The sequence below is a fragment of the Hippoglossus hippoglossus genome, chromosome 24 (assembly GCF_009819705.1).
Source record: "Hippoglossus hippoglossus isolate fHipHip1 chromosome 24, fHipHip1.pri, whole genome shotgun sequence".
NCBI classification, from domain to species: domain Eukaryota; kingdom Metazoa; phylum Chordata; class Actinopteri; order Pleuronectiformes; family Pleuronectidae; genus Hippoglossus; species Hippoglossus hippoglossus.
Window position 1 is genome coordinate 9,551,002 of NC_047174.1, and position 25,918 is coordinate 9,576,919.

At 41.8% G+C, this 25,918-nt stretch overlaps 1 protein-coding gene and 1 long non-coding RNA gene across 2 annotated transcripts; one reads left to right on the plus strand and one right to left on the minus strand.

Moving 5' to 3' along the window:
* Positions 1-1,464: 1,464 nt before the first annotated feature.
* On the minus strand, positions 1,465-8,285 carry LOC117758168 (visual system homeobox 2-like). The gene is made up of 5 exons (XM_034579596.1): positions 7,568-8,285; positions 6,948-7,038; positions 6,096-6,219; positions 3,718-3,898; positions 1,465-2,347 (listed from the first exon to the last, which is right to left on the minus strand). Exons 1-5 carry the CDS (start codon positions 7,995-7,997, stop codon positions 2,028-2,030), a joined length of 1,146 nt encoding a protein of 381 aa, XP_034435487.1. The 5' UTR covers positions 7,998-8,285; the 3' UTR covers positions 1,465-2,027.
* On the plus strand, positions 2,297-11,377 carry LOC117758169. Its single transcript, XR_004613243.1, has 3 exons — positions 2,297-2,392; positions 3,670-3,912; positions 11,278-11,377. It is a non-coding gene; the product is annotated as an uncharacterized LOC117758169 (long non-coding RNA).
* The last annotated feature ends 14,541 nt before the right edge of the window (positions 11,378-25,918 follow it).

The window sequence follows — 25,918 nt, forward strand, 5'->3', positions numbered from 1 at the left end:
GCAAACAGGGGCGTCTCAAGGGAATTTGTGGGCCCAGGCAAAAGGGAGCTACCGGGAGGGGGGTGGGGGCTTAGTCAAAACAAACCCCCATATAAATAATAGTAAACACATAAATAGTAAAGTAGCTATAAATCAGCAGATACGCTCGATGGATTGGTCGATGCATGTGTCAACACGCCGCCTCTCCTTTGCATAATCGCAGACAACACTGCTGAAAAAAGGCAAAGGAGGAGAAGAAACAAACGCACAAACAGTTTCTTGCCTAAGGAGCACAGCTTCACGTCTGTGTGCACTCCTTTGCCTTGGCAAACCGGTCCGGAGGTTTTCCCATATAGTTCCTTGCAGAATGTCTCAGCTTTACCAGCGGCCTCTGTGACCTCCCACCAGGAGCATCTGAGAATCTCACTGATGAGGGAGCTCAGAGACATTGGTGGACAAACCTGTTCTCAGGTGAGGGTGCTGCACACACACACAAAGACGGCAACAGCGAGCATAAACTAAGCTTAAGTTCAAACCTCCACCACCTTACATCACACATTTAGAAGTTCTAGTCTTCAAATACACCTTTAAAATAATGAAGCTGAAATAGAGTGGTAGGGGGCCTCTTTAAGGGGTTTATGAGCATGGTGTAGAATTGGGTGTAGAACTTCACTGCCTCCAGACAACTTGATGGGAGTTTTTCCTATAAAAAATGAAAAAAGTGAACTGTTTACAAAGATGGACGACATGGCAGCTCCCCAAAAGTGAAGCCAAAGCGTGTAGAATGCCCCCCTGGTGGTAAGCTGCAGTATAGGTCATAAACCCCACCTCCTCCAGGTTAGTGGATGGGACATGTATCAAACTAAAAAGTCAGAGTACACGTCAAATCAAGTTGTGTCAAAGATGGTTTCTCAAATTTTAGGTAGTTTTTAATCACACTGATGTTTGTGCCAGTGCAAACATTTTCCGCTAAGTTTGGTTTTAATAATAAAAAGGGGCATAAACATCATGATTGACAGCTGAGACTGACTCACGATTGGTGGAACCCTGTCTATCTGTACGAACTCTATACCGTGGCTCCATCCCCTGATCTTTACTGTACAGACTCCGGTTCTAAATAAGCAAGATGGCAGCGTTTGTATCAGGCTTCATTTCTGGATAGTGGGACGAAGGGGAGAGGCGTCGTCCATCTTTATTTAAAGTCAATGGTGGCGCTACACTTCAACTTCTGCTCCCTCATGGAAAAATACAGAAATTGTGCAATTATATATTCTTTTCAAACTTTAACTACTGGATGCCAATTCTCAGCTCGGAGGCCTCAAGTTTCCACATCACACTTGTAACTTGTCTCACTATCAGAATAGTTGTACACAAAAAAATGTGTCAAACTCAACATAGTGAAACTCAAACATCCACGTGAAGTGACAATAAGAAAAACACTTTGTGGAAGAGAACTTTAAATAGTAACTTTTAATTGAGCTACAGTTACATTTATACAAAGACAAACGCAGATAATGGATGTTAAATTTACATAATTGTACAGTTTTGACTATTGGACGTTATTTTTTCAGTATTTACATCACAATTATTGACACAGACGAAAGAAAAAGAGTGCAGGCCTTAAACCGTCAGTTTAACCCTAATTGAAATGTGTCATCACGGGGAGGTCAGAGGTCCCAGTCGGCTCCTATGGGACACACGTGGACTGGAGCAGGTGGAGGCAGTGTCGTGCCACATCCATGTCACAAAGGTTAATTTATTTGAAAGAAAACAAATATATATATATATATATCTGTATATAATTTTGATGCAGCTTCATGTCAGAAAAACATTTTCCTTAAAATGTTAGACAGCCTCCTTCAGTGTCGTACAGTGGTTTAGGGGAGCGGAGCCAAATATCCTCTTTTCAAATGAGCAAAGTTTTTTCTGAGCGTGTTTTCATGATCATAATATTTAAACTGCAGCTTTGTACAGTATCAGTTCAATCACGTAAGAAAACTCCTCTCTGCAGGTTATTCTCTCTCAGTCTGTGCCCTGCAGCCATGTTTTCAGTTCCTCTTCTCCTCCTCTACCGTTTGCTGCTCCTCATCGTCGGCCTCCTCTTTGTGCGTCACGTGGCCGTCCGTCCTGTTCGAAACAGTGCCGAGCATCTGGGCGCTGTGCTGCTGCGCCTTGGCTCGCAGCGCCGCAATGCTGTTCTCCCTCAGTTCCTCTCTGGAGATCGGGGAGCCTGTGTCCTCCATCCGTTTCTCCTCCTCGGCCTCCATCACTTTGTCCACCGGCTTCTCCTGCATTGGAGCGTGGGGGGACGTGCTGCAGGGTTTGCCCGGGGAAGTGTGCGGAGTATCGACTGACTTCTTGTGCATACCTGGAGGGGAGAGATGGGATTTAGATGTTGGGTTCCTTGTCATAAGTGAGTCCTCTTCAAACATTTCTGTAATATACTGTCACTTTTTTAATATTAGAACGCTTTAACAGTCTATGGTGCAGAGTGAAGTTAGAAAACTCTGCATTCATCCTACCTGGTTTATCTGCAGTGAAAGTTTGAATGATCCAAGTGCTACACAAAAGATGAACAGTTCTCTAGATATGCATTCCATATACATACTTGCAGGCATTTGTGGAGTTAAGATAGATTTAACATTTAAAATGGTAAAATAAATATATAGATAAGATTTTGTCTTTCTTGAGCTATTTGACATTGAAAAGGAGAGTGAAAGGAGAATAAAGAGGGAGGGGACATCTTATTCAATTAGTGTCTCCTAATTGATTTCAACTAATCAATTGACACAAGGTGAGGGAGGAGATTTGGTCTAATCTGTCCTGATGAAGTAGGATTATCACTGCATCGACTGACGCCTCTTATTGACACGCCAACACTTTTATTGGCTCTTATCACGAGCAGGGCTTAGCTACCTATGCCTGTTGTCCCAATACAATACCAAGATGGTTGTTAAACGCAACGACGAAACGTGATTAAGAAACTTTTAGTTACCAAACATCAAGACACTCCAAGTTTATTTCCAACCATTTTATATTCTCATTGACGGAAGACGATGGTTTACGACTTATCACCTCATCATCAAACTTGTGCTTTAAGTTTTGAGCATTAATTCTGCCGTCCATTTGTTTGCTAGTTGGTTGGTTTTTCAGCAGGATTACACAAAAACTATGAGAATTATGAAAACTTTAAAACGGTGGAAGGCTGGGACATGGACTAGGAAAGAACTCATTAAATTTTGGGGCAGATTCAGGATTTTCTTTTTATCACTTTCTTTAACATAACGAGATAGGGCTATTTTGGGACTTTTCACCAATTTCCTTTGGTATAATTCATGGGTCATGATGGAAAAAAAAAAATCAGGCATATCTAGCGGACTGATCTTTATGAGTACAGTTTGATAAAGGCCGATATAAAAATATGGATCTAGCGGATTTAAATGTGGTTTCATACGGGGACTGTTGGGCCTTGGCCTTTGTCAGCAGTTGCTGGTTTCTGCACAGAGAAAGCAATAATACAAAAAATCTACTGATGATACTACTCCCATGACGTTGGCTCTGATCTATTGAGGTGTCCCAGTAAGTCCTGACAGTGCAGCTTGGACGACCGAAGCAGCTAGAGGGAATTTGGCCATCACCAGTCCTTGTTATTCTTACTGTGACAACTCAACATGAAAAACCTCTGTCCAGCTAAGATTATCTCTCAGCTGACGTGTACTAGTTTTTGCAGCAGCTTACCGAGTAACCACGGTGCGTAGGACTCTGTGATGCCGTCCTTGGCCGACTTGAGGATGGACTCGGGCAGCGGGATGGAGTGACGCACCATGGCTCCGTACAGACCGTACTCGGCCATCACGCTGCTGCGACCCCAGCACTTCTCCCTCTTCCTCCACTTGGCCCTGCGGTTCTGGAACCACACCTGGAGAAATGAAGGTGGGGTCTGGATTAGATTGAGTGCGTGTGGTCCTCTTTGGCCGTTATAGTCTGGGCAAATATAACATCAAGCTGAACCTCACTTAATATTTTTGGTAACTGTTGCCTCTCTTGGTTGTGACCTGGGCAGAATGCTGCATGTGCTTGAGATTCTGTTTTCACTCTAACCCGCTGAAGGAGGAACGTTTCTCTGTGTTTTACGATTATGTGACAACACAAATAGTTTGGATCCAATCATGGTTCAATACGCAATTTACACAAGTGGGATATGGAAACCTGCAGCCTCCGGTGCATAGACATTGACATATTGTCTCTAGAACTTAAACTTTTGAAATTAAAAATATTTTATTTTATTTAATAAGCTTCTTTTAACATATGAGATAAATTACTTTATTATTCAAAGCAGAGTATTTTACATGTAGTATATCTTAGTGCCCATCGGCTATTATCTGACGATGAATTAGCTTCTAGTATTTTTGGTCTTCCAGGCCAAAACTCCATCTCCTGTACACTGTTTACAGTCAGACTAATTTATTTATCACACAAACGTCTCTCCACATAAAACAGTGATTATTTTTGCAGGTGTTTTAGGCACAGATGACGTTTCGGCCTCATCTCTTCTTGCATATGCAGATAAATTAAAAAGCTGTTCAGCCTCTTTTGTTCTCTTGATCAAATTAGAAATAGAAACCAGACGGCTTCAAAATCTTTTCCCTCGCCTTCAGATTCTATAAATTCACATGTACATTGTGTTAATAGATATGTCTTAATATGTGTTAATGGGTTCTTTCATATATTTAAAACTATGATGAAGGATCATCTTCTCATTTTGTCATTAATTACAACTACTCTTCCTCATTGCCAAACTCCGATCATCATCATCATCTAAATCGTCCATCACTGCTATGACTCATGCAGGATCCCTTTATTTTTTCGTCCAGTAGAATAATGACATCTACTGGTGGTTTAAAACAACAAAAGTCAAAGAGCTCATTTCCAAAACCATAATATTGTCGAATGTCTGTTTTGGAAAATACATCCAATATCACAAGATCCACTATTGACCCAAAATGTAAGTATGTTGTCAAAATCAGGTTTATCAAACAGGCCAAATTCCTTTGATCGGCCCTATTACTATTTCTTTTTCCTCTCATCGCTCGTGCCATCTGCAGGATAATGTCTTTTTGTGACCTGTGCATGTGTGTGTGTGTGTGTGTGTGTGTGCGTGCATTATTCTCCTTCAGGCTCCTCAAGTGCCTAAATTGATTTCCACCATGCCAGACCTTGTAATAGCCTCAGCAAGCTTGTGAATATGGATGAGGAAAACAGTAGGAAAAAAAAATGAGCATCCTAAAATGGCCGAGGAGGCTGGATGAAATTGCAGGGAACGGTGTGGAGTGATGTGTGAGCGCATGCGTGTGTATGTGTGTGTGCGGGGGTGTGAATTTTTCAGACCTGGAATTAAAAACGATCAAAGCCGAGCCGGCAAAGCTATTCAGGTAGATCTGATGATAACCTGCCTCTCATAAAAAGATGGGCCTCAGATGAGCAATCATGCCTTTTGACAGCAACAGTGTGAGTGTGCATGAAGCGTGTGTGAGGGTGTGTGAAGTGCTTCCTGAGAGAGGTGACCCCGGGGGCGAGGAGGCTGATTGAAAAATAAGTTAATTTCCAGTCCCGATCGATGGGAGACAGGCGCTCAAATATCATGGGAAATTAAAATGCTCGCAGCAGCCGGGCAGAGGCCTCTGCTCAGCCGCTGACCTCTGCTTATTAATTTCTGTGTAGTTATCATTTCATTTCAGGGCTGCGGTGCCGCCTCTCGCAGGGAATGAGAGGTGAGAAGTTCTCCTCAATTAACTAATTAGACTGAGAGGGTGAATTGGCTGCTAATGTGGGAGCAGGAGGTGCTGGGAGGATGATGATGGAGCTGATGACCGCAGGCGCCAACTGTCTGTCTGCCTCAACACTTGCTTTTTGTGTGCGTTAAAAATCCACTTTTTGCATGATCATTCTGACCTTGATGCAATGTTTAAGAATCATACATTGCAGGAAATATCTAAATCATATGACTGATTACACAATTTTCCTTCTAAAAAGGGTTATTTGGCCCCTTTATAATATGAAAGTTATGATAATACCCCACATTCATGTCTGCATCCTGCACATACATGAACACACACCTGTATTCTGTCCTCTGGCAGCTCGGTCTTCATGGAGAGCATCTCTCGGGCGTACACGTCCGGATAGTGAGCCTCATTAAAAGCTTTCTCCAGCTCCTCCAGCTGATAGGACGTGAAAATGGTTCTGCAGACAAAAGAAAATGCACCAAATAAGAAAATGAACGCAATTTATACGTTTTTGTTCTTAAAAAAAATACTGTTTTATATTTCTCTTCAATTTAATCTTCTCACCCTGGTCTGTTTTGTATATTTAAAATTAAATCTACAACTGAATCGTCTCAAATACAATAAGACGTAATTAGGTTTCCCCAAAAATGAATTTTAAATCAAACCAAGATCTTTTAAAAAGGAGAAAACTGTTTTTTCTTTTAAAAAAAAAAAAAAAAGTAAAAACTTTATCTCCAAAGACAATAGACTTTTTTTTCTTTGTCGACCAATAGAGAAAAATATTTTTGTGTGCATATTCATTTTTCTTCTTTTGTTAAACAATTTAGCCCATTTTCAAGCATGAGCACAAAATGATTATAAAAAGAAAAGAAACCAAACGAAAAAACAAAACAAAATTTTAAAGCACAGAGAAAATCACGATTGTTTTATGCAGGTATTTTGGAATTACTATATTTCGACAGTATTATTTTATAAATGAATGAGAATCAGACATGCACACAAGTGAAATTACAGGTATCGAATAGGAATAAAACAGTGTTTTTGTTTTTGTGTTGCAGTGATGACACCAAACGAAAGAAACCTGCACTGGTATTAGTTTAGGGCCTAATACAGTAAATACTAGACCATCATTAAAAAAAAGCATATTTTTGAATAGCTATTTAAAAAAATGTTTGCGTTTTTTACCTGTGTCGTCGTTTCTTTCTCTTCTTGCTCTGACTCGTGGATGATTTAGAGAATTTCTGATCCCCGGAGGAAAGACTCATATCATCCGAATCTGTCAGGAAACAACAGTGGACCACTTCAGACATAATAATAATAACAAACAATACAGCAGAAAATAGTTATTCAGATTTGTACTGTTTTCTTGATGTAACGTGTTTACAGTATTTCTGAATTCCGATTCTTGAGCACGGATTTATTTGATTTAATGGCAGGAAAAAACTAAAAAGTGTAAATGAAATTTACTAAATTAAAAAGATTACATTAAATAATTATCAATATTACCAAGGCCTCTACATATTTAATATTTTCGATTTTGAAATCAAACACTTTATTAAAGGTGCAATGAAAACAAATGAAAAAAATATTCCAATAGATTTTTTTTTCATTGTGTTACATGAACTTTCAGTTTCTCTGTTGTTCAATCAGAAGGCGCCAAAGCTTTGACACAAATAAATCTCCACCACTCATTTATTCTATCTCGGCTAGAATTAATATATCAAATATTATATTATAACAGTGAAATAAAACATTTAATAGTGATTCTCACATGTTTCAGAAACACAAAGTGTCGTATTTCTCACCGGAGCTGGAGTGTTGCGCATCCATCTGCGCCTCCATGTGCACGGCTCTGTGCAGCGGCTGCAGGTGCACGTTCTGCGCCTCTGACAGCACCTCCAGAAAAGCGGGTTGACTGTAAAACGAGTGTATTCCCTCCGGTCCCAGCAAACCCATCCCGACCCCGAGCCCACCGTGACCGAGGGCCGACCTGGCCGCCAGCAGGTGCGCCCTGTGCGGCAGAGCCTCCAGCGGCCGCCGCGGCGCCGTCGGCGGCTCCTTGTTGAGGCCGAGCAGCTCCTGGATCCCGAAGCCGGTGCGCCGGTGCACCGCGGGGGCCATCTTCCACACCGGGAGCGGCTGCTGGGATCCCCCGTGATTCACGCTGCAGGTTTGAGAGGCTGCTTTCTGTTTGTTCTCGGTGTCTGAAAGCACAGATCCCTCCTTCCCGGTCATGTCTGTGGGATTTTTACACTTCTCTTCTTTCTCCAAAAACACAAAAAGCCAGAGTCCCCGGTGCACTGAGCAGAGTGACGCTCCTGCTGCGCTTTTTATCCAACAGGCAACAGGCGGCAGCCAATCACAGCAGAGCAGAGACAACACACTGAAGTTTCCATCACATTCATCCGAGCATCAAAACAAACGTCTGGAAATTAACGGAGACACAACTACTCTTTATTTATGTGCCCATTGGTCACTAAGATATGAACTCTCCCCGAGTCTTTGACTGATGATAAACAGTGTCATCTCTCACAGATAGTGACCATCAAACACTTGATTTAGGTATTTTCATTTTTATAGTATTTTTAAAGAAGGTTTGGTTTAGTGAGGGAAAAGTTTGAGCTTCAGTTTGATTCAATTGTGTTTGTTTCACAGGTCTGGCTGCCGTGAAAACTGGGGAAATGACATTTAAGCTGCTACTGGTTATGGTTTCCACTCAGAAATGTGTTTTTGTTTATAAACCGAGATGCACAAGAAGCGAGAGAAGAGTTTTACTTTCACTACAACTCTTCAGGCTGATCGTCTGATCCGGGAGCCACCAGCTCTTCACAAAGAGTCAATCAACCGGAAAATCCCTCAAAACGAGGGAAAATCTGATTTAATCTGCAGCTCGTTTGTGCGTAATGACAGATCAGCGTGAGGGGGAGAGTGATGCAGACCCAGATTTAAAGACAAACAATCTGTGGCTTAATTCATGTGCAAAGAAAAATGATGCTAGTGTAAATAAAAGACAAATATCCTGCAGAATATCAGATATGAGGTTATCTACACGATTTTAAGATGTTTTTGATTTTGATTATATAACTAAAATCAATAACTTAATGCAAGTTTGGTGCCTTTTATAAAACTCACCTCCATTATAATAAAATAAAGCAAGATAAGTAAATTAACGCCCTTTCTATAAATTAATCAGTTCTATTTCTCTCGTTTCCCAATAAACAGGCCTGTGCCAAAAATGATTGTCATTGTCTGTAAAACACAACACACATTTCAGTGATCACGTCAAAACAAAATGCTTATAAACTAACATTAGCCAATTTCTACATCAGTTAATGAATCAATCCAGCTTCTAATTAGAAAACCACAGTGATTGATCCGTTAACAGACTCGAGCTTCGTCCCCAACGTCCCATAGAACTCCAGCCTGTGATTTGCATATTCTAATTAGGTTTGCGCAGTAAACGTTTTGTCTTTGCGGACAGTCTGCGCATCTGTTGATAGGTTATTAAGCTGTTTTTTTTCCCATTCTTTGACGGGTCACATGATAAAGACTACAATGTCCCAGTTCGGGGTATTTAGGACACACCAGGGTGGCAATTAAATACGAGACAAACAGTGGCAGCGAATGCCAGCGCGCAATGCAAGCAACAGATTTACTCAGCCCCTCGTGTTCAAGTGGTTTGAGCAAATAGAGGAAAAAAAAACTAACAAGTGTTTCCGTGCGTAAATCTTAAAGTGAGAGTGAAGACATGATGATGAAATCACCTGCAGCGTCTCAGATCCAAACCCACAGGAATGTGACACGGGGCCACAAACACTCTCTGCGTTTCTGTGCGTCTTTACGCACCTAATCCTGTCTAATCAGCCATTATTCAATTAATGCGCATGAACTTCCAATCGTTCGGAGATAATGTGCGGCACACTTTCGGACAGCTGGACTGATAATGACGCAGAGGAGTTTATGGAGATGAGAAAAGAGGACGCGCGATGGAAGCGCAGATAGGCTCGCACTGTCTCCATCAATGGGACATGTGGTGATGAATAAATCAGCTCCTGCGGGACTGTTGGGCAGCAGCCGCGCGTCAGGCTGTCAGCGGCGGTCAGACCCTCCGCACATTTAGCGCCGGTTTGTAATCTGAGCTGAGATCAGGAGAGGTGGCATCACCCCGGTCAAGTCAATCATTGAGCGCTCGGTCTGTTGTTCCTGTGCGTCAGGCTGCTCCCACACTGGATGATTTAAACAGGGATGAAATAAATAGAATGGCGCGTTTTACGCATTGTTTACGCCTTTACTTGGTTATTATAACAAAGGAAATTGTTGTTTTACGCAGTGTTATTTGCCCTTTGTTTGTCTATTCTGAGTCAGTGTAGAAATCAAAACACGGATGGAAATAAAAAATCGAGAGAGAGAGAAGAAGGGGGGGGGGGGGGGGAGAGAGAGGAATGAAGAGACTTAAATTACCTCCAGCATCTCATGAGAAACTATTAGAGACATTTCATTAAAGGTGAATGAAGAGATCACACACACGTGCACGCGCTCATCATGTTGATGACATCTTTCCAGTTAGATTAGGATGCAGCTGGAAACTAATAATGTGCATCTCATATTATTAATACTTAAATCTGAAATCAGACAGAAGAGACGATATAATAATCATGGGACTCAGAAAACATTAGATTTTATATTTTATTTTGCAAGCAGGCATGGACACTTGGAATGAGTTATTTATTGGCCCTGTAGCTTTTATTCCTTTCCATTTTATACGATTCCTTTATGGATGAATATAAACAGTAGAGATCTTGCATTAAATTCACACGTTTAAGAACTAAATTCGTTAGTGAGCTTTTAGAAATGTCTAAGACTGAAGGTCAGAGGTTTTAATCTATTTTTCTGATATTGATTTCTTCAACAGTCTAAATAAAATCAATGAGGTTATAATTGTTGCAACAACATTTTTGTCACAAACAGATGGTTAAACAGCACAAGGTGATATAGGTTGAAATAAATGATGCCAATTAGAAATAAACAGTGTCAGCAATTGTATCATTGATATGCATCAGTATTTCTGGATTTCTCTCACCCACCACCTGTAGCATAAGACATTTGGTTTAAGTGTAGGTGTAAAGTGTAAACTTAACATAAAGCGAAGGAGCTGAATCAGGTTTAAAACAGATAATTAAAATAAAACTATAAGAAACTGTTTAAATGAGAAAATGCCTGAATTATCATATTTGCAGATCGAAAATAGAAACTTCACTGTCACTGATATCAGTCGATAAATACAGAAAACCAACAAAAGGTTAAAGTTGAGAACATGTGGAGGCTGATGACTGAAACTGTAGCCGACACAAACCCTGACTTTCTCTTCTTTGTCCTTTATTATTATCGCTGTGCATTATAGAGCATATCAGTGATTAAAATAATAGTTAATTGAGTCTGGGTCAGTCAGATTCTGGCTGAGTGTCTGAACCACACTCAGCTCTTTCTGTCTGATCTATCTCAGTCTTTGTTCCAGGCTCCAGAAATGGCTCCTTCTAATCCAGCTAATTGCGTTTCCCAGAGCTCAGGGTTTTTCAGAAGAGGAGCTGGGTCACCAAACAGCCGTTGATCAAAACATCCTATTAAGGTGAGGAAACAAAAGGCTCCCACGACCCGAACAATGTGCCACTGGTGATTCAACAGTTTTCTCTGCGGGCACAAAGAATTAATTAGGGCAATAACTTCATGCTATTGCCGTTCTATAGTCTCCATTTCTGTATGAGTGCATCTATTTGTGCTCTGAAGTTTGTCGGGGGGACTCTGACTTGTGTGCGCCGCATTCCCCTGTTGCATGTGCAGATGTGTTATTGGCATAATGAGGAAAATGCTCTGAGGGAATATGGGGGAGAGGGAGAGAGAGAGAGCCCCCCCTCCTCGCCTCATCCCGCAAACACCAAAAACTTTCTTGACAAAATAATATTCCTCACTGTGGTCACTTGTAACGAGAATTGACATAATTGCTCGGGCCCATTTCTTTTCTAATTAGCACACTTCCACAGTGGACAGGGACTCGCGGTTAGGCAGCAGAAAAGGGAATCGGACAGGCATGGCACTGGCAACACAAAAAGGGGCCCCTGGTTTCAGCGTAATTAGGTGAGACAATGCCCCTGACTGTTTTGAGCCATGGCAGCGACTCAGAGCCGGGGCCGAGCAGGCGAGTGGACGCCCCGTGAGGAACATCTCCCTGAGACCCTAATAAGCCCCTAATTGTCTCTTTTTTTTCCTTTTCGGATTCACATGGACTGCACCAGCAGACATGAAGACAGCCTATTCCCGGGCTCCTGCAGAGATCGTGGCCCTCGTCCCGCAGAGGGGGAGAAATTTGAGTTGACTCACCCAGGACCTTTACTGTTTGGCCCCAAATCTCCAGAGAGCCTGTGGCAGGTCCGCTAACGTCCCGTGACAGGGTCCCAAACCAACATGGTGAGAGCAGAGATGCAGGAAGCAGCCATGTTTCTTTACAGACAAGCCTGATGTCATTAATTTATTTTTCCACCTGAACCCACTGCCAAGAAAACATGTTGAAATCCAAATGTACTCCTGATTGGACAAATAATCTACAGAATGTGTTGCATCTTTAAAGCACAACAGCTAAATCCTGCTCTGGAACTAGAGTGACACTCAGAGTTCATACCTCCACCAAGGCACCAACATTAAAATTCACATAAATACAGATTTTTATTTGGATCTGCAACAAATCGCTCACTCGTAAATATCAGTCTCCTAAACATGCTTGATTTTTTTTCATCAATGTCCATTAATTATTTCTGTGGAAATTGCTGAAAACATCGAAGTTTTGTGGAAATCCATTCTGTAGCTTCTGTGTAATCGTGCTGACATAAATAAACTAGGATGGCACTCGTACCTCCAAGACCCAACAGTCCCCCTATCAAACCACATTCAAATGCACTAGATCCACATTTTATATTTAATTTCAAACACATGGATATTTTTCTCATCACAATCCCTAAATTATTCTGAGAAATCAATGAAATTGTTGAAAAACACCCTAAAATCCTGGATCTGCCCCTTTGTCCAGATCCATTTTCTTTCCTGACATATACAGCGATCCTTCCACTAATGGAGATCCGTCCATTATTTAATTTTTTTGTTGTTGTAATAAAAAACAGCTCAATGCAAACGCTGTTGTCAAGAATCAGTATAACGCATTCCTCCATCAAGGCCAAACAGTCCACAACATGATTGTTTAGTTGTTATAGCAGAAATGTAAAAGAAAAAGGTCTGATGACATAATGACTTATTTGTCATAAAAAATAATAACTGAAAAACAAATTCATAGATCCTATTGGAATTTGGTTTGGTAGTTTTTGCATAAACTTGGTTCCTAGAGGTCTCATGCTTTTAAAGGACTTTGAACTAGGATGAGCCTGTTTAACCACACACACACACACACACACACACACACACACACACACACACACACACACACACACACACACACACACACACACACACACACACACACACACACACAATGGCAGGTGGCGCTCCAAAAGGTTCAATATTTCATAATTCGCTCTCTGTAACATCCCCTGCAGTGGAGGCCTCGCAGTTCAGAGGGACGTCAGTTTGATGTGCCCTCACTCCTTTAATTAGCTGTCAATTAGTGCAAATGAATCAACTCTTCGCCTAATTAAGCAATGCCACCAGGCAGCTCCCATACACAGGCCATTGTGTGAGCAGCATGAGAAAACCACAGCGAGCAAACTCGTTTTGGATCAGGAGTGCAACCTAACGATCAGATTGACACACTGTGTGTTGTGTGTGTGTGTGTCTGTCTCTCTCTCTATATAAGGGAGGGTGAAGTAAGTCCCACACTTTATTTTCCGTGAATCATTTGTTGATATTTTATGAACCAGAATAACAAAGTGCCAAACAAGAACACGCGACATTAGTCCACTTTTCTCGATTTAGTTCACGATCATGTTTCTAAAAATAAAAACGTGCACATGCTCACAAACACTGTACAAGCTCATTGTGACCTGAGCACTTAACTCTCCATTTAGGACTTTGAATGTTTTTAATCTTCTAATCCTCGAAATATCTCCCAGTTTGACGTTTGATTCAGAGCAGCTCGTCCTTCATTAGGAATAATATCATTTCACCAAGTAAACAAAACATGTCACTGGATGATTAAAAATACTGTGAACATGTGAATATTATATATCAAAAGTTAGGATGAGGAGCATTTCAACACTTCTGATGTCATAGAGAGGCTGATTTGTTTTCCCTCGTCAGTCATGGGATGAGGAACCTCCAGCCTTCGGACTGTGTGCGGCCTGTGTGCGGCCTGCCAGACAATTAATAATAATAAATACAAAACATTCATTGGTCTTAAATTTAAGATCCAACACGTTTAAGATAAACCAGAGCAGCAGGTGGAGACAGTCTGTATGACCACAGGAAGAAAGAGCAGCCAGACGCACAAGGAAAAAATAAAAGCCCTGAAATATGAGTCGTTTAAAAATCTTTGACCACTTGCATTCAAATCTGCCACATCTGTAGAAGTGACTTGAACCAGCACCAGAACCTGCAGGTGAGCTGTGGATGAACCAATGAGCTTCCTGTGACACAAATAAAGCTATGATACAATCACACCACCGTGTCGAGGCCATTTTATTACCAAGAAGGTTTATATTTTATCCCGACTGTTTCTTTGTTTGTGAGCAAGTTTGTGCAAAAGCTACATAACACTCGGTGGAAGGATGTTTTATGGGTTAGGAAGGAAACCATTACATTTTGGTGCAGATTCGGATCAGGGGCCAGATCAGAGATTTTTTTAACTTTCTTCAACATTGCGAGATTCAACATTTTCTCAATTTTCCCAGGAAATAATTCATGGATCTTGATGAAAACCAAATCAGGCGTATTTAGGGGACTGATATCTACGAGTGTGTCAAATGTGGAGCAGCTTGATTGAATTTAAGGAGACTGTTGGGCCTTGGCGGAGGTGTGTGCTCTACTAGTTCCTTGGTTTGTAGCGTAGGTTTTCTAAATGGACGGTAGACAGAGCGTCTTCACCTGGCAATTCAAATATATCTCGGTTAGAGACCTCACCCGGAGAGCTTGTATAGCTATAAAAGGCCTCAAAGGAAAAGAAATTACAAAGAATAAATTCAGTTAATCAATTATTCAAATCGAAATATCAAATCAAAGATGTATGATTAATAAACATCAAAAACTCATATTCACCAACATAGCAATTAATCAATAGAAATGAAATAAACTTCCAAATCAGAAAATTAAATGTCCATTAAATAAACAAATGAAATAAGGGTTCATTCGTGTTCTTTGAGTATAAAGTTCGAGTTCAGAGGATGCATGAGATTGTGTGTGTTGGAGTAAGGGTCCAATGAAAGTGGAAAATAAGGGGAAATGTGTGCGAGAGTGAAGATGAGGGGTGAATTTACCAGCTTTTATGGTTCCACCAGGACAGAGGGGATCACGGCCCAATCCCAGCAGGTTCTTTATCAGGCTCCAGGGATCAGCTCATTGCCTCTTGGTTCAGAGAGATCGTGAAATAAAACTCCAGCTGGTTCTTGGATCAACTGGTTTATCTTTTTGTGATCTCCTTCCATCCTTCCTTCAGTCACTCTCACTTCTCAGTTGTCTTCCATTCTGCCTTTGTTTGATTTCCCCTCCTCTGTGGCTCACAGGTGTGTCCAATTTATAATCTCCCTCGCCCCTCCTTCTTCTCCTGTTCAGGTGTAAAGGGCCCTTCTGTCTTTTTAATTTTCTCCTTACTGACTCAGGCTGTTGTTTTATCCGTCATCTGATCAAATATTTATCTAAGGAGTCACACTTGTAAATTACCTCTGACCTTAAAAATGCTAAAGATTCTCCTGTCAGAATAATTACTGATTTAAAGGTTGTTTTTTTCAATTTAGAAATCAGTTTTGATTTTCGTGTGAGGTCCCGCGCTTGGAGCAGAAAGAGATGTTACCATGCAGGCCACATATTTCATTTACAGTCGGAGCGGAAACATAATCTCTGCAAACATCTGTTCACTTTTTTCATCAAGATCTATCAATTATTCTCTGAGAAATCAACGTAAATGTTGAAAAACGCTCTATCTCACAATGTTAAAGAAAGCAGATCCAGATCAAAATCTCGTTGGTTCTTTCCTGACTCTCCTTCATCCGTCCAGTAGTTTTTGCATAATGCTGCTAAAAAAACAAACAAGTAAACAAACAAACAAACAAACAAACAAACAAAACCAACAAACAAACATAACCTCATTGGTTAAGGTAACAACTGCCTCATTTCTTAACAAATAATACTACAAACCAGATTTTTGCATCTATATGATATGGATCCTTATTTTTGGGCCAATATTTGACTGATGGGCGTGATATTATAAGATTTTATGAATAAAACAAGGCGTGAAATCCAATTTTTGTTCATTCATGGAATCAAATTGACCCAAGTTTGCCCCCAGAAATCACACAGGTCATGACCACAGTGTCGTCGATGGCAAATACACGTCTGGCACCTTGGAGAATCTATACATTTGCATATTTCCACTCATACAGCTTATTTTTGTGTGCATACAATCTGGTGAATGTGTGTGTGTGTGCGTGTGTGAGGATGATTTGTGTCATGAAGAACTAATCTCAGTGACACGTGAGCGGTGCAGCCATGTTGCCTCCCTTCCTCCCTCCTCCCATCCTCCTCCCACCATGCAGCCACTCTGGACCATTACAGGCAGTAATTGTTATTTAATGGATTAAACATTCATCCTTCCTGTGCAAACCCCCAGAGGGCCAGATGACAGCATCGCCATGTTCATACAGCTAAACATCCCCCATCCCCCACCACACACACACACACTCACACACTCACACACACACACACACACACACACACGTCGACGCTCATCTGACGGCTGTGTTTGTGCTTAAAATTCAATTACCCACTTATTGATAGCTCTCTGGGGTGTTAAAGAAGTGGACACGGTGCTGGTGGAGGTGTGGATGATTTCCCAGGAGGCCTCGGGCTCCTCCGCACATCTCCAGCTGGATCTATTTCATGGCTTTACTCATCAGCGGCAGATGCAGATGGAGCATAAGCAGCCGTCATACACCTGCACACACCAGCGCACGCAGACACACACAGGCAGCAGAGACATCACACACACACATGCACACACACATGCACACACAGCTTGTCATAGGTCCCTTTTGGGGTCATTGTATAGACTTGCATTTGTCTCCTTGTGACTTACCCTAACCATAACCACTGACCCAAAAATCCACTTCTTTCCTAATTGGGGACACAGCTTTTATTCTAAATTGGACAAGCCGTCTTCAATTAAGTGGTCCTTCATCTCAAAGGTAGCCTGCAACAGACACACTCACAAAATACACAAAAACACACAGGATTGGTTATTGTACGAATAAAGCAAGACATTTTATCTGATAGTCAAGAAAACAGCCTTGATAATAAATAAGAGGAAATAAAGTGTCACCATGAAAAGAAACTAAACTCAAAATTACATTTTTTGGAGAAATAAAATGGCAAATCTGCTAAACTCGATATATAACAATGATTTTTTATTTTTTTTAGCTCCACAAATAATTATTATTTTTCTGTTTTGATCATATATCATTAATTGTTTTAACTGTTTGATTATCCATTTAGTAGTGTGAAATACATGTGTGTGTGTGTGTTTGTATATATATATCAAAATGTCGCTGTCACGTGTGGAGCGATATGACAGTAAAATTGAGACTTATTTTAAAGCTCACACTTTTATCCTCTGAGAATAATTTATTATACTTTATTGTACTTTTCCAGAATTCATTTTGTATCACAACAATCGGCTTTGGGCACACAAATGCAGCTCAAAACCTTTTACTGATGTTTCCTTTATTTGAGGCCAAATCCATTTTCACCTCTGAACCTTTTCCAAACATGTATGAGTCAAAACAAAGCTGCTCGATGTGTTAAAAACCAGCAGAGCCACAGGTAGGGCCCCACAGGTTAGCCACGCGTCTGAAAGTCCCCTGGGGCCTCCGGGGGGCCCCGCAGGAACATCCCGGCTTGCTGCTGGCCTCGTTTCCCGCTAATTACAACACTCGACTCTTCTCTCCCATGAGACGCCGGCACACTGATGACAAAACGCCACAGTTTGGTGCTGCATCACTGTGCAACAGCTGGGGCCGGCGGCTGCAAGTCAATACCCAGAGGGTGGACGTGTGGGGGGGGGCGAAGGGAGCAATGATGAGTATGTGTGTGTGTTTGTGTGTGTGTGTGTGTGTGTGTGTGTGTGTGTGTCTGTGTGTCTGTGTGTCTATGTGTCTGTGTGTGTTTGGGAAGTGTATCAGAAATAGCAACCAAATCAGTTATCAGTGATGTTTTATCTGTTGAATTACATTTCTCCTTTAACTGAAAATTAAACTTAAACCATTAAACAGAATTACTTCATCCAAAGTCAAATGTACAACAGCAATTGGATTAGAAAACTAGAAGGGACACTCGAAGGTCGGATACTTCCGCCAAGACTAATGCCCTATCTCGCTATGTTAAAGAAAGTGAAAACAAATTCCTGGATCCACCCGTTTATCCCGATCCACTCCAAAATGTAATGAATTCTTCCTTCGGTCGTCAGTTGAGTTGTTTTTCTGTTTGTGGATATAGGATTTTTCTAAATCGGGGGCCATAAAGGGGCCACAATTTGCACATGGGCCAATTATATGTCCCACAACCATGCACAATTCCTGATTCAATAAGGTTGAAGTCTTTCTTTCTAGAGTCAGCTCTATAGCTCTCCTTGTTTCCTTGTCACAATGTTAAAGAAATTTAAAGAAGGAATCCGCCCTCTGATCCAGATCCGCGTCAAAATTGACTGGGTTATTTCTTGATTAATGCCCCAACCCTCCACCAAATCTCATCTTAGTTTTTGCATAATCCTGCGAACACAGATGAAAACATAACCTCCTTGGCAGAGGTAATAAAGATGAATCTTGTTGTTCTTTGATGCGACGGGGTCATTCTACAGCTTGGACGTCCCCTAGGATGACACTGGATCGATGAGCTCTACACTGTACTCCTTCCTCTCGGCGTGATTGCACTGACTGTTCATTAGCGGGACCGCCGGCCTTTAATGGCCTGCACACTTCTGTCGCTCGTAAATCTCCGCACCCCACCCAGGTTTTGCTCCCCTGTCCCATCAAAAGGCCTGCGAAGAATGAAGTCAGCGTGATGAAAAACAGAATGAGATTTATCTGCTCCCTCCTCCTCCTCCTCCTCCACACCCCGAGATGAGCTCACGAGCAAAGAGAAATGACAGGCGAGACCTCGGCGAGACACGCCCGTGGATGTGAGGGTGCCACTGGATGTGTTTGAGATTCTAATGAGGCCGGCTGGTCAAAAGAAACGAGACCGGTGCAAATAGCAAGTGAAGTGTGGACGCAGAGAAGGAAGAGAAAGACGGAGCAGGGAGGATAAGAGTGAGGTTTACCTGAGAAGGAGAGGTGAGGAGGGAGAGGGCAGGTGGGCAGAATAGGAACATGAGGCTGGAGTTCTGCTTTGGTTTCCAGGTTGAACGACATGTGCGTGTCAGAGATGTTGCCCAATCAGCAGCGACATCGCCATATTAAACAGGCAGTGCACACAATGGATTTTACAAACACCAAGTTCTCCACAGACTTGGCAGCTGCTGCTTGGTGTTCACAGCAATTGGAGATGTTAGAAGACATGTTTGTCACTTTAGTTTGGTCCTTGTTACATCGACTAACACGGACGAGGCAGGGCATAAGAACTATGCTAAAGCCAGCCACCAGATGGCGATCGAGGGGCTTTGGCTTCACTTTTGGGAGGCTTTCACGTCGTCCATCTTTATATACAGTCTATGTTCTAACTACCTCCACAAAGGAAATTATCTGTAACATTTCACTTTTTATTCAACAATTTTGTTTGTGTATGTGAGTTTTTTCCCCCCCGACTGTTTTTCATTTCATTTGAGGAAATGAAAGAAATAATTGCTCAGTATTTGGAGGCTGAAGCTTTGAGAATAAAAGTGTTGGACTATACCAGAAATACTCTCCATTTGGACGTCTAAGTGTTTTACTAATAATCTCTGATCGATATTCAGTGACGGCCACAAATGAAGAGTAAAATGTTCTAGTGGTGTTGATTTATAGTCATTGATTTTTAACCAAAGCTAATAGCCATAAGCTGTTGTTTGACAGTTGGGTGATGTCATGCTCAGACTATAGTGAGTGTGGTGCAGTGGAGAGTGGAGACATGTTGCTGAGTCCATTCACTCTGACCTTTTTTTTTTCCTGCAGTTCCACATCAACAAATGTAGGTCAGAGAACAATGAACTCTCTCTGTTAGAGCGTAGCAGGGAGCCGGAGCCTTCACATGGTCTGACCCTCATCCATCCATCCATCCATCCATCCATCCATCTATCTATCTATCTATCTATCTATCTATCTATCTATCTATCTATCTATCTATACTTATCTTTGGTGCAAACTTTGTATTTTTGGCTGGATCCAGAATATTTTAATGTTGGTTTTGTGGCGCAGTAAATTTTCATTATTTGTGTGTGGATTTCAAGTTTACGGAAAATACAAAGAAACACTTAGCTGAATAAACAAAGTATGAAAAAAATACAGTGACAGACTTTTTTCTTTTCTTTTTTGAATTTAAATATCTGTGTGAGTGTTTCCTTTGGCGACATCAATAAGAAAAACACAATGGATACGATAAGTTAATGAGCATATAATTGTGCGAAGTAAAAGTCCAGTCTGCCGACAAATAACAAGAGAAATATAGCTGAACGCATAGGAACACATTCACGTCAGGGGCTCATGAGTTTTATAATTGGCAGTCAATGTTCCAGAGATCTTCTGGAGCCAGCCCCTGCCGGATCTCTGCGGCATTACAATTTTTAGCACTTCTGCATTGGCTTAATTTTTCAGAGCCGGAAGCTATGTCCATTGGTACAAATGAAAAGTCATGGGATCATCTACATGGTGTGAATTAAAAAAATAAGATTCAGGCTTTAAACAAATGCAGGATGTGAAACTGTCCCATCAAATATGAGACCAATTGAATTTCATCACACCTGGCTCGGGTGATGACGTCAGTCCCCTTCAAAGCTCTGTGAGTGTGTGATCTCCTCGTCGGGTGCGGTGGCGCGCACTTGTAATCCAAGCTACCGGGAGTCTGAGGCTGGAGGATCGTTTGAGCTCAGGAGCTCTGAGCTGCAGCGGACTATGTCGAGCGGGTGTCCGCACTAAGTTCGGTATCGATATGGTTCTCCCGGGGGAGCCCGGGACCTCCAGGTCGCCTAAGGAGGGGTGCATCGGCCCAGGCCGGACACGGAGCAGGTCAAAGCCCCCGTGCCGCTCAGTAGTGGGATCGCGCCTGTGAATAGACGCTGTAGTGCAGCTTGAGTAATACAGCGAGACTCAGTCTTTTTACACTCAGCAACACACAACACACACACTGACATCACATGTTTACATCACACAACAGCTTCATCTCTGCTGCTTCATCTTCTTGTTCCAACTAAACCTGCACTAACCTGCAGCTCTGCTGCTGCTACAGCGCCTCCACCTGGAGGACACCACCTACTACAACAACCTCTCTCTACACTGGATCCAAACACAGCACACAGACGTCTGTTATTATCTGAGGGAAAAAGAAAAGTAACAGTAAAGTATTCAGAACAGTCTTATTCTGATCACCCAGACAGATTCACTGATTGGGGTCAGGTCCTGAGTAGAGAGAGTCTGACTGGACGTTGTTACTGGGAGGTGGAGGCGAGAGGAAGAGTTAATGTAGCAGTTGCATACAAGAATATCAGTAGAGCATCAGACTCAGATGAATGTCTATTTGGATACAATGATAAATCTTGGTCATTAGATTGTAATGGAAAAAGTTATCTGTTTAATTACAGCAGGGTCGGGACTCTAGTGTCAGGTTCTCAGTCTTTCAGAGTAGGAGTGTACCTGGATCACAGTGCAGGTGTTCTGTCCTTCTACAGCGTCTCTGACACCTTGACTCTCCTCCACAGAGTCCAGACCACATTCACTCAGCCACTCTATGCTGGAATTAGGGTTTATTATTTGGCACACACAGCTAAGTTGTGTAAACCCAAATAGACTCGAGTCATTAAAAGCAGTGATTTAGATTCTGTGTTTAAATCTTTAACTTCTTTTGTCTCCATGTTTGTTGATCAAAGTTCGTCGTGGTGACGTTTCTGCTCCGCACAGAGATCAGCTGTCAATTAAACAGACCTTCTTTTATCACACATATTTAGTTCTCACTTTGTAAAGACAGCAATCTATAATTACACTGACATGAATGTGTTTGAAAGAACTAATGTTGCTGTTGTTTTCTAAATCAATGAAGAAATAAGGTTCTGTGATGTTTTAGAACCTGTATTGATCCTGATCATCATCGATGAGCTGATTATTTGTTCTTCTCTTTTCCACATGTGAGATGGAGGTGAAACAAACTGATTGTGTGTCCATGAAATCACTGAACAAGAGTCATTGAACAGACTTTACTGATGAAATGATCAATGAACTCAGAGCGTCAACAGATCAACTACACTTTGGTTGGATTTACAGACCATCAGTGTTATGGGATGTTTGGTCACAAATGTGGAACCTGGTTTGTTTTTATTACATAATAATAATTTCGTAAAATGTGAATCCACTCGTCCTCATTGTATTTACATATTTAGTGAACGGGCATATTTATTAACCTGCAGTTCTGCTGCTGCTACAGCGCCTCCACCTGGAGGACACCACCTACTACGACAACATCTCTCTACACTTCTACTCATGTCAAACTACAACGACACAGATTAAACAGCTTCCTCGTTAACACACTTTTCCATTCACCTCTATCAGTGTCTCAGATATTTAATGCAGCAACAGTTCAAATAAATTAAACACAACACACACACACAGAGGACTCCACTTATTATAGTAGAGATAATTATGATTTATTGATCAACAAGTATTTGCAGGATTGTAAAGTTGTACCAGAGATAAATCATTCTTCACCGTGATGATGATGTGAACAGTTGAACTAATGTGTCTGATCTGCAGTCTGCTACTTCTCTTTTACGATGAATCTATATTTTCAGAGTTTGATTTTTGATTTTTCAGATGATGATTATTAATTTAAGCACAATGTCCAGTGTTTGACTCTGTTTCCTCTGAATAGTTAACAGTATGTGAGTGTGTATAGGTGAAGTAACAAAGGTATTAAAATCACCTGGATCAAATGATAAAAATCTCAGGGACTTTTCTTTTTTGTACAAGTTGTACAAGTACTTTTTTCCTACTCACTTTCTGATTTAAAGGAACTTAAAAACATAAAAGTCCAGGATAAAACATCACAATCCTGCGAACACCTGTCGATCAATGAACCATAAAAACATCTACTGTAGCAGCAGAACTACGGGTTAGTGCAGGTTTAGTTGGAACAAGAAGATGAAGCAGCAGAGATGAAGCTGTTGTGTGATGTAAACATGTGATGTCAGTGTGTGTTGTGTGTTGCTGAGTGTAAAAAGACTGGGTCTCGCTGTATTACTCAGGCTGCACTACAGCGTCTATTCACAGGCGCGATCCCACTACTGAGCGGCACGGGGGCTTTGACCTGCTCCGTGTCCGGCCTGGGCCGATGCACCCCTCCTTAGGCGACCTGGAGGTCCCGGGCTCCCCCGGGAGAACCATATCGATACCGAACTTAGTGCGGACACCCGCTCGACATAGTCCGCTGCAGCTCAGAGCTCCTGAGCTCAAACGATCCTCCAGCCTCAGACTCCCGGTAGCTTGGATTACAAGTGCGCGCCACCGCACCCGACGAGGAGATCACACACTCACAGAGCTTTGAAGGGGACTGACGTCACGTCATCACACTGCAGCGGCCTCTAGTGGCGGGAACAAAAACTGCAGCTGCAGTGAAGAAGATGATCGATCACTGATAAAGAGACATTTTTCTAACATGATCCTGGTGATTTTAAACATTTTAATTTGTAAACTCCCCTTTAATTTTTAACAGAAACAAACGAATCCGAGTCAAACAATCACGTGACATGTAACTCTGGACATTTTGAAACAAGCTTAAATGAATTAACTACTTTCATGAAAATCAAACTCTAAAGTATAGTTTATAATTGTAGTGTTGTGGGAGCAGACAGCAGATCAGTCACATCAGTTCAACTGTTTTCACATCACACAGTCAGGAATGATTTAACTCTGGTACAACATCTAAATCCTGCAAATACTTGTTGATCGATAAATGATAAAAACATCTACTATAATTGGTTGAGGCCTCAGTGTGTGCATGTGTGTGTGTCAGCGTTTGTGTCTGTTGCGTTTTCTTTTATTTGAACAGCTGCTGCATTAAATATCTTTAAAGGGATAGTTCGCCCAAAAATGAAAATCATCTAATTATCTACTCACCACTATACCGATGGAGGGGTGGGGGAAGTGTTTGAGTTCACAAAACACTTTTGGAGTCTCAGGGGTAAACAGCGTTGCAGCCAAATCCAATAAAATTGAAGTAACTGGTGACCACTTCTTCAAACGTAAAAAAACCAACAGAAAAAGACACAAAATGCCTCCATACTGCTCCTGTGGTGTCATCCAAGTGTCCGGAAGCCATGACAGGCAAACTCGACTCGAAATGGCTTCATTTACACCAAGTTGTAAGCCTAAATGTCTGCATTGATCCATGTGCGAACACGGCTCCAGAGGACGATATCAGAGGACATTTAGACTAAAAACATGATGTAAATGTCACCGTTTCAAGTTGAATTTGAATGTCAGGGCTAACGGACCCTTTAACACTGATACAGGTGAATGGAAAAGTGTGTTCATGAGTAACTGAACAGAAATCTGTTCAATGTATGTAGTTTTAGTTTGTCTCCCCATGCAGTAGAAGTATAAAGAGTAGTTGCTCTAGTAGTTGGTGTCCTCCAGGTGGAGGCGCTGTAGCACCATCAGAACTGCAGGTTAGTGCAGGTTTAGTTGGAACAAGAAGATGAAGCAGCAGAGATGATGTGACGTAAACATGTAATGTCAGTGTGTGTTGTTGCGTCAGTGTGTTGTGTGTTGCTGAGTGTAAAAAGACTGAGTCTCGCTGTATTACTCAAGCTGCACTACAGCGTCTATTCACAGGCGCGATCCCACTACTGAGCGGCACGGGGGCTTTGACCTGCTCCGTGTCCGGCCTGGGCCGATGCACCCCTCCTTAGGCGACCTGGAGGTCCCGGGCTCCCCCGGGAGAACCATATCGATACCGAACTTAGTGCGGACACCCGCTCGACATAGTCCGCTGCAGCTCAGAGCTCCTGAGCTCAAACGATCCTCCAGCCTCAGACTCCCGGTAGCTTGGATTACAGGCGCGCGCCACCGCACCCGACGTGGAGATCACACACTCACAGAGCTTTGAAGGGGACTGACGTCACGTCATCACACTGCAGCGGCCTCTAGTGGCGGAACATAATACTGCAGCTGCAGTGAAGAAGATGATCGATCACTGATAAAGAGACATTTTTCTAACATGATCCTGGTGATTTTAAGAATTTTAATTTGTAAACTCCCCTTTAATTTTTAACAGAAACTAACGAATCCGAGTCAAACAATCACGTGACATGTAACTCTGGACATTTTGAAACAAGCTTAAATGAATAAACTACTTTCATGAAAATCAAACTCTAAAGTATAGTTTATAATTGTAGTGTTGTGGGAGCAGACTGCAGATCAGTCACATCAGTTCAACTGTTTTCACATCACACAGTCAGGAATGATTTAACTCTGGTAAAACATCACAATTCTGCAAATACTTGTTTATCAATAAATCATAAAAACATCTACTATAATTAGTGGAAGCCCCAGTGTGTTTGTTTGTTTTGTGTTCTTTTATTTGAACAGCTGCTGCATTAAATATCTTTAAAGGCATAGTTCGCCCAAAAATTTTAATTCTCTCATTATCTACTCACCACTATAACGATGGAGGGGTGGGGGAAGTGTTTGAGTCCACAACACACTTTTGGAGTTTCAGGGGTAAACAGCGTTGCAGCCAAATCCAATAAAATTGAAGTAACTGGTGACCACTTC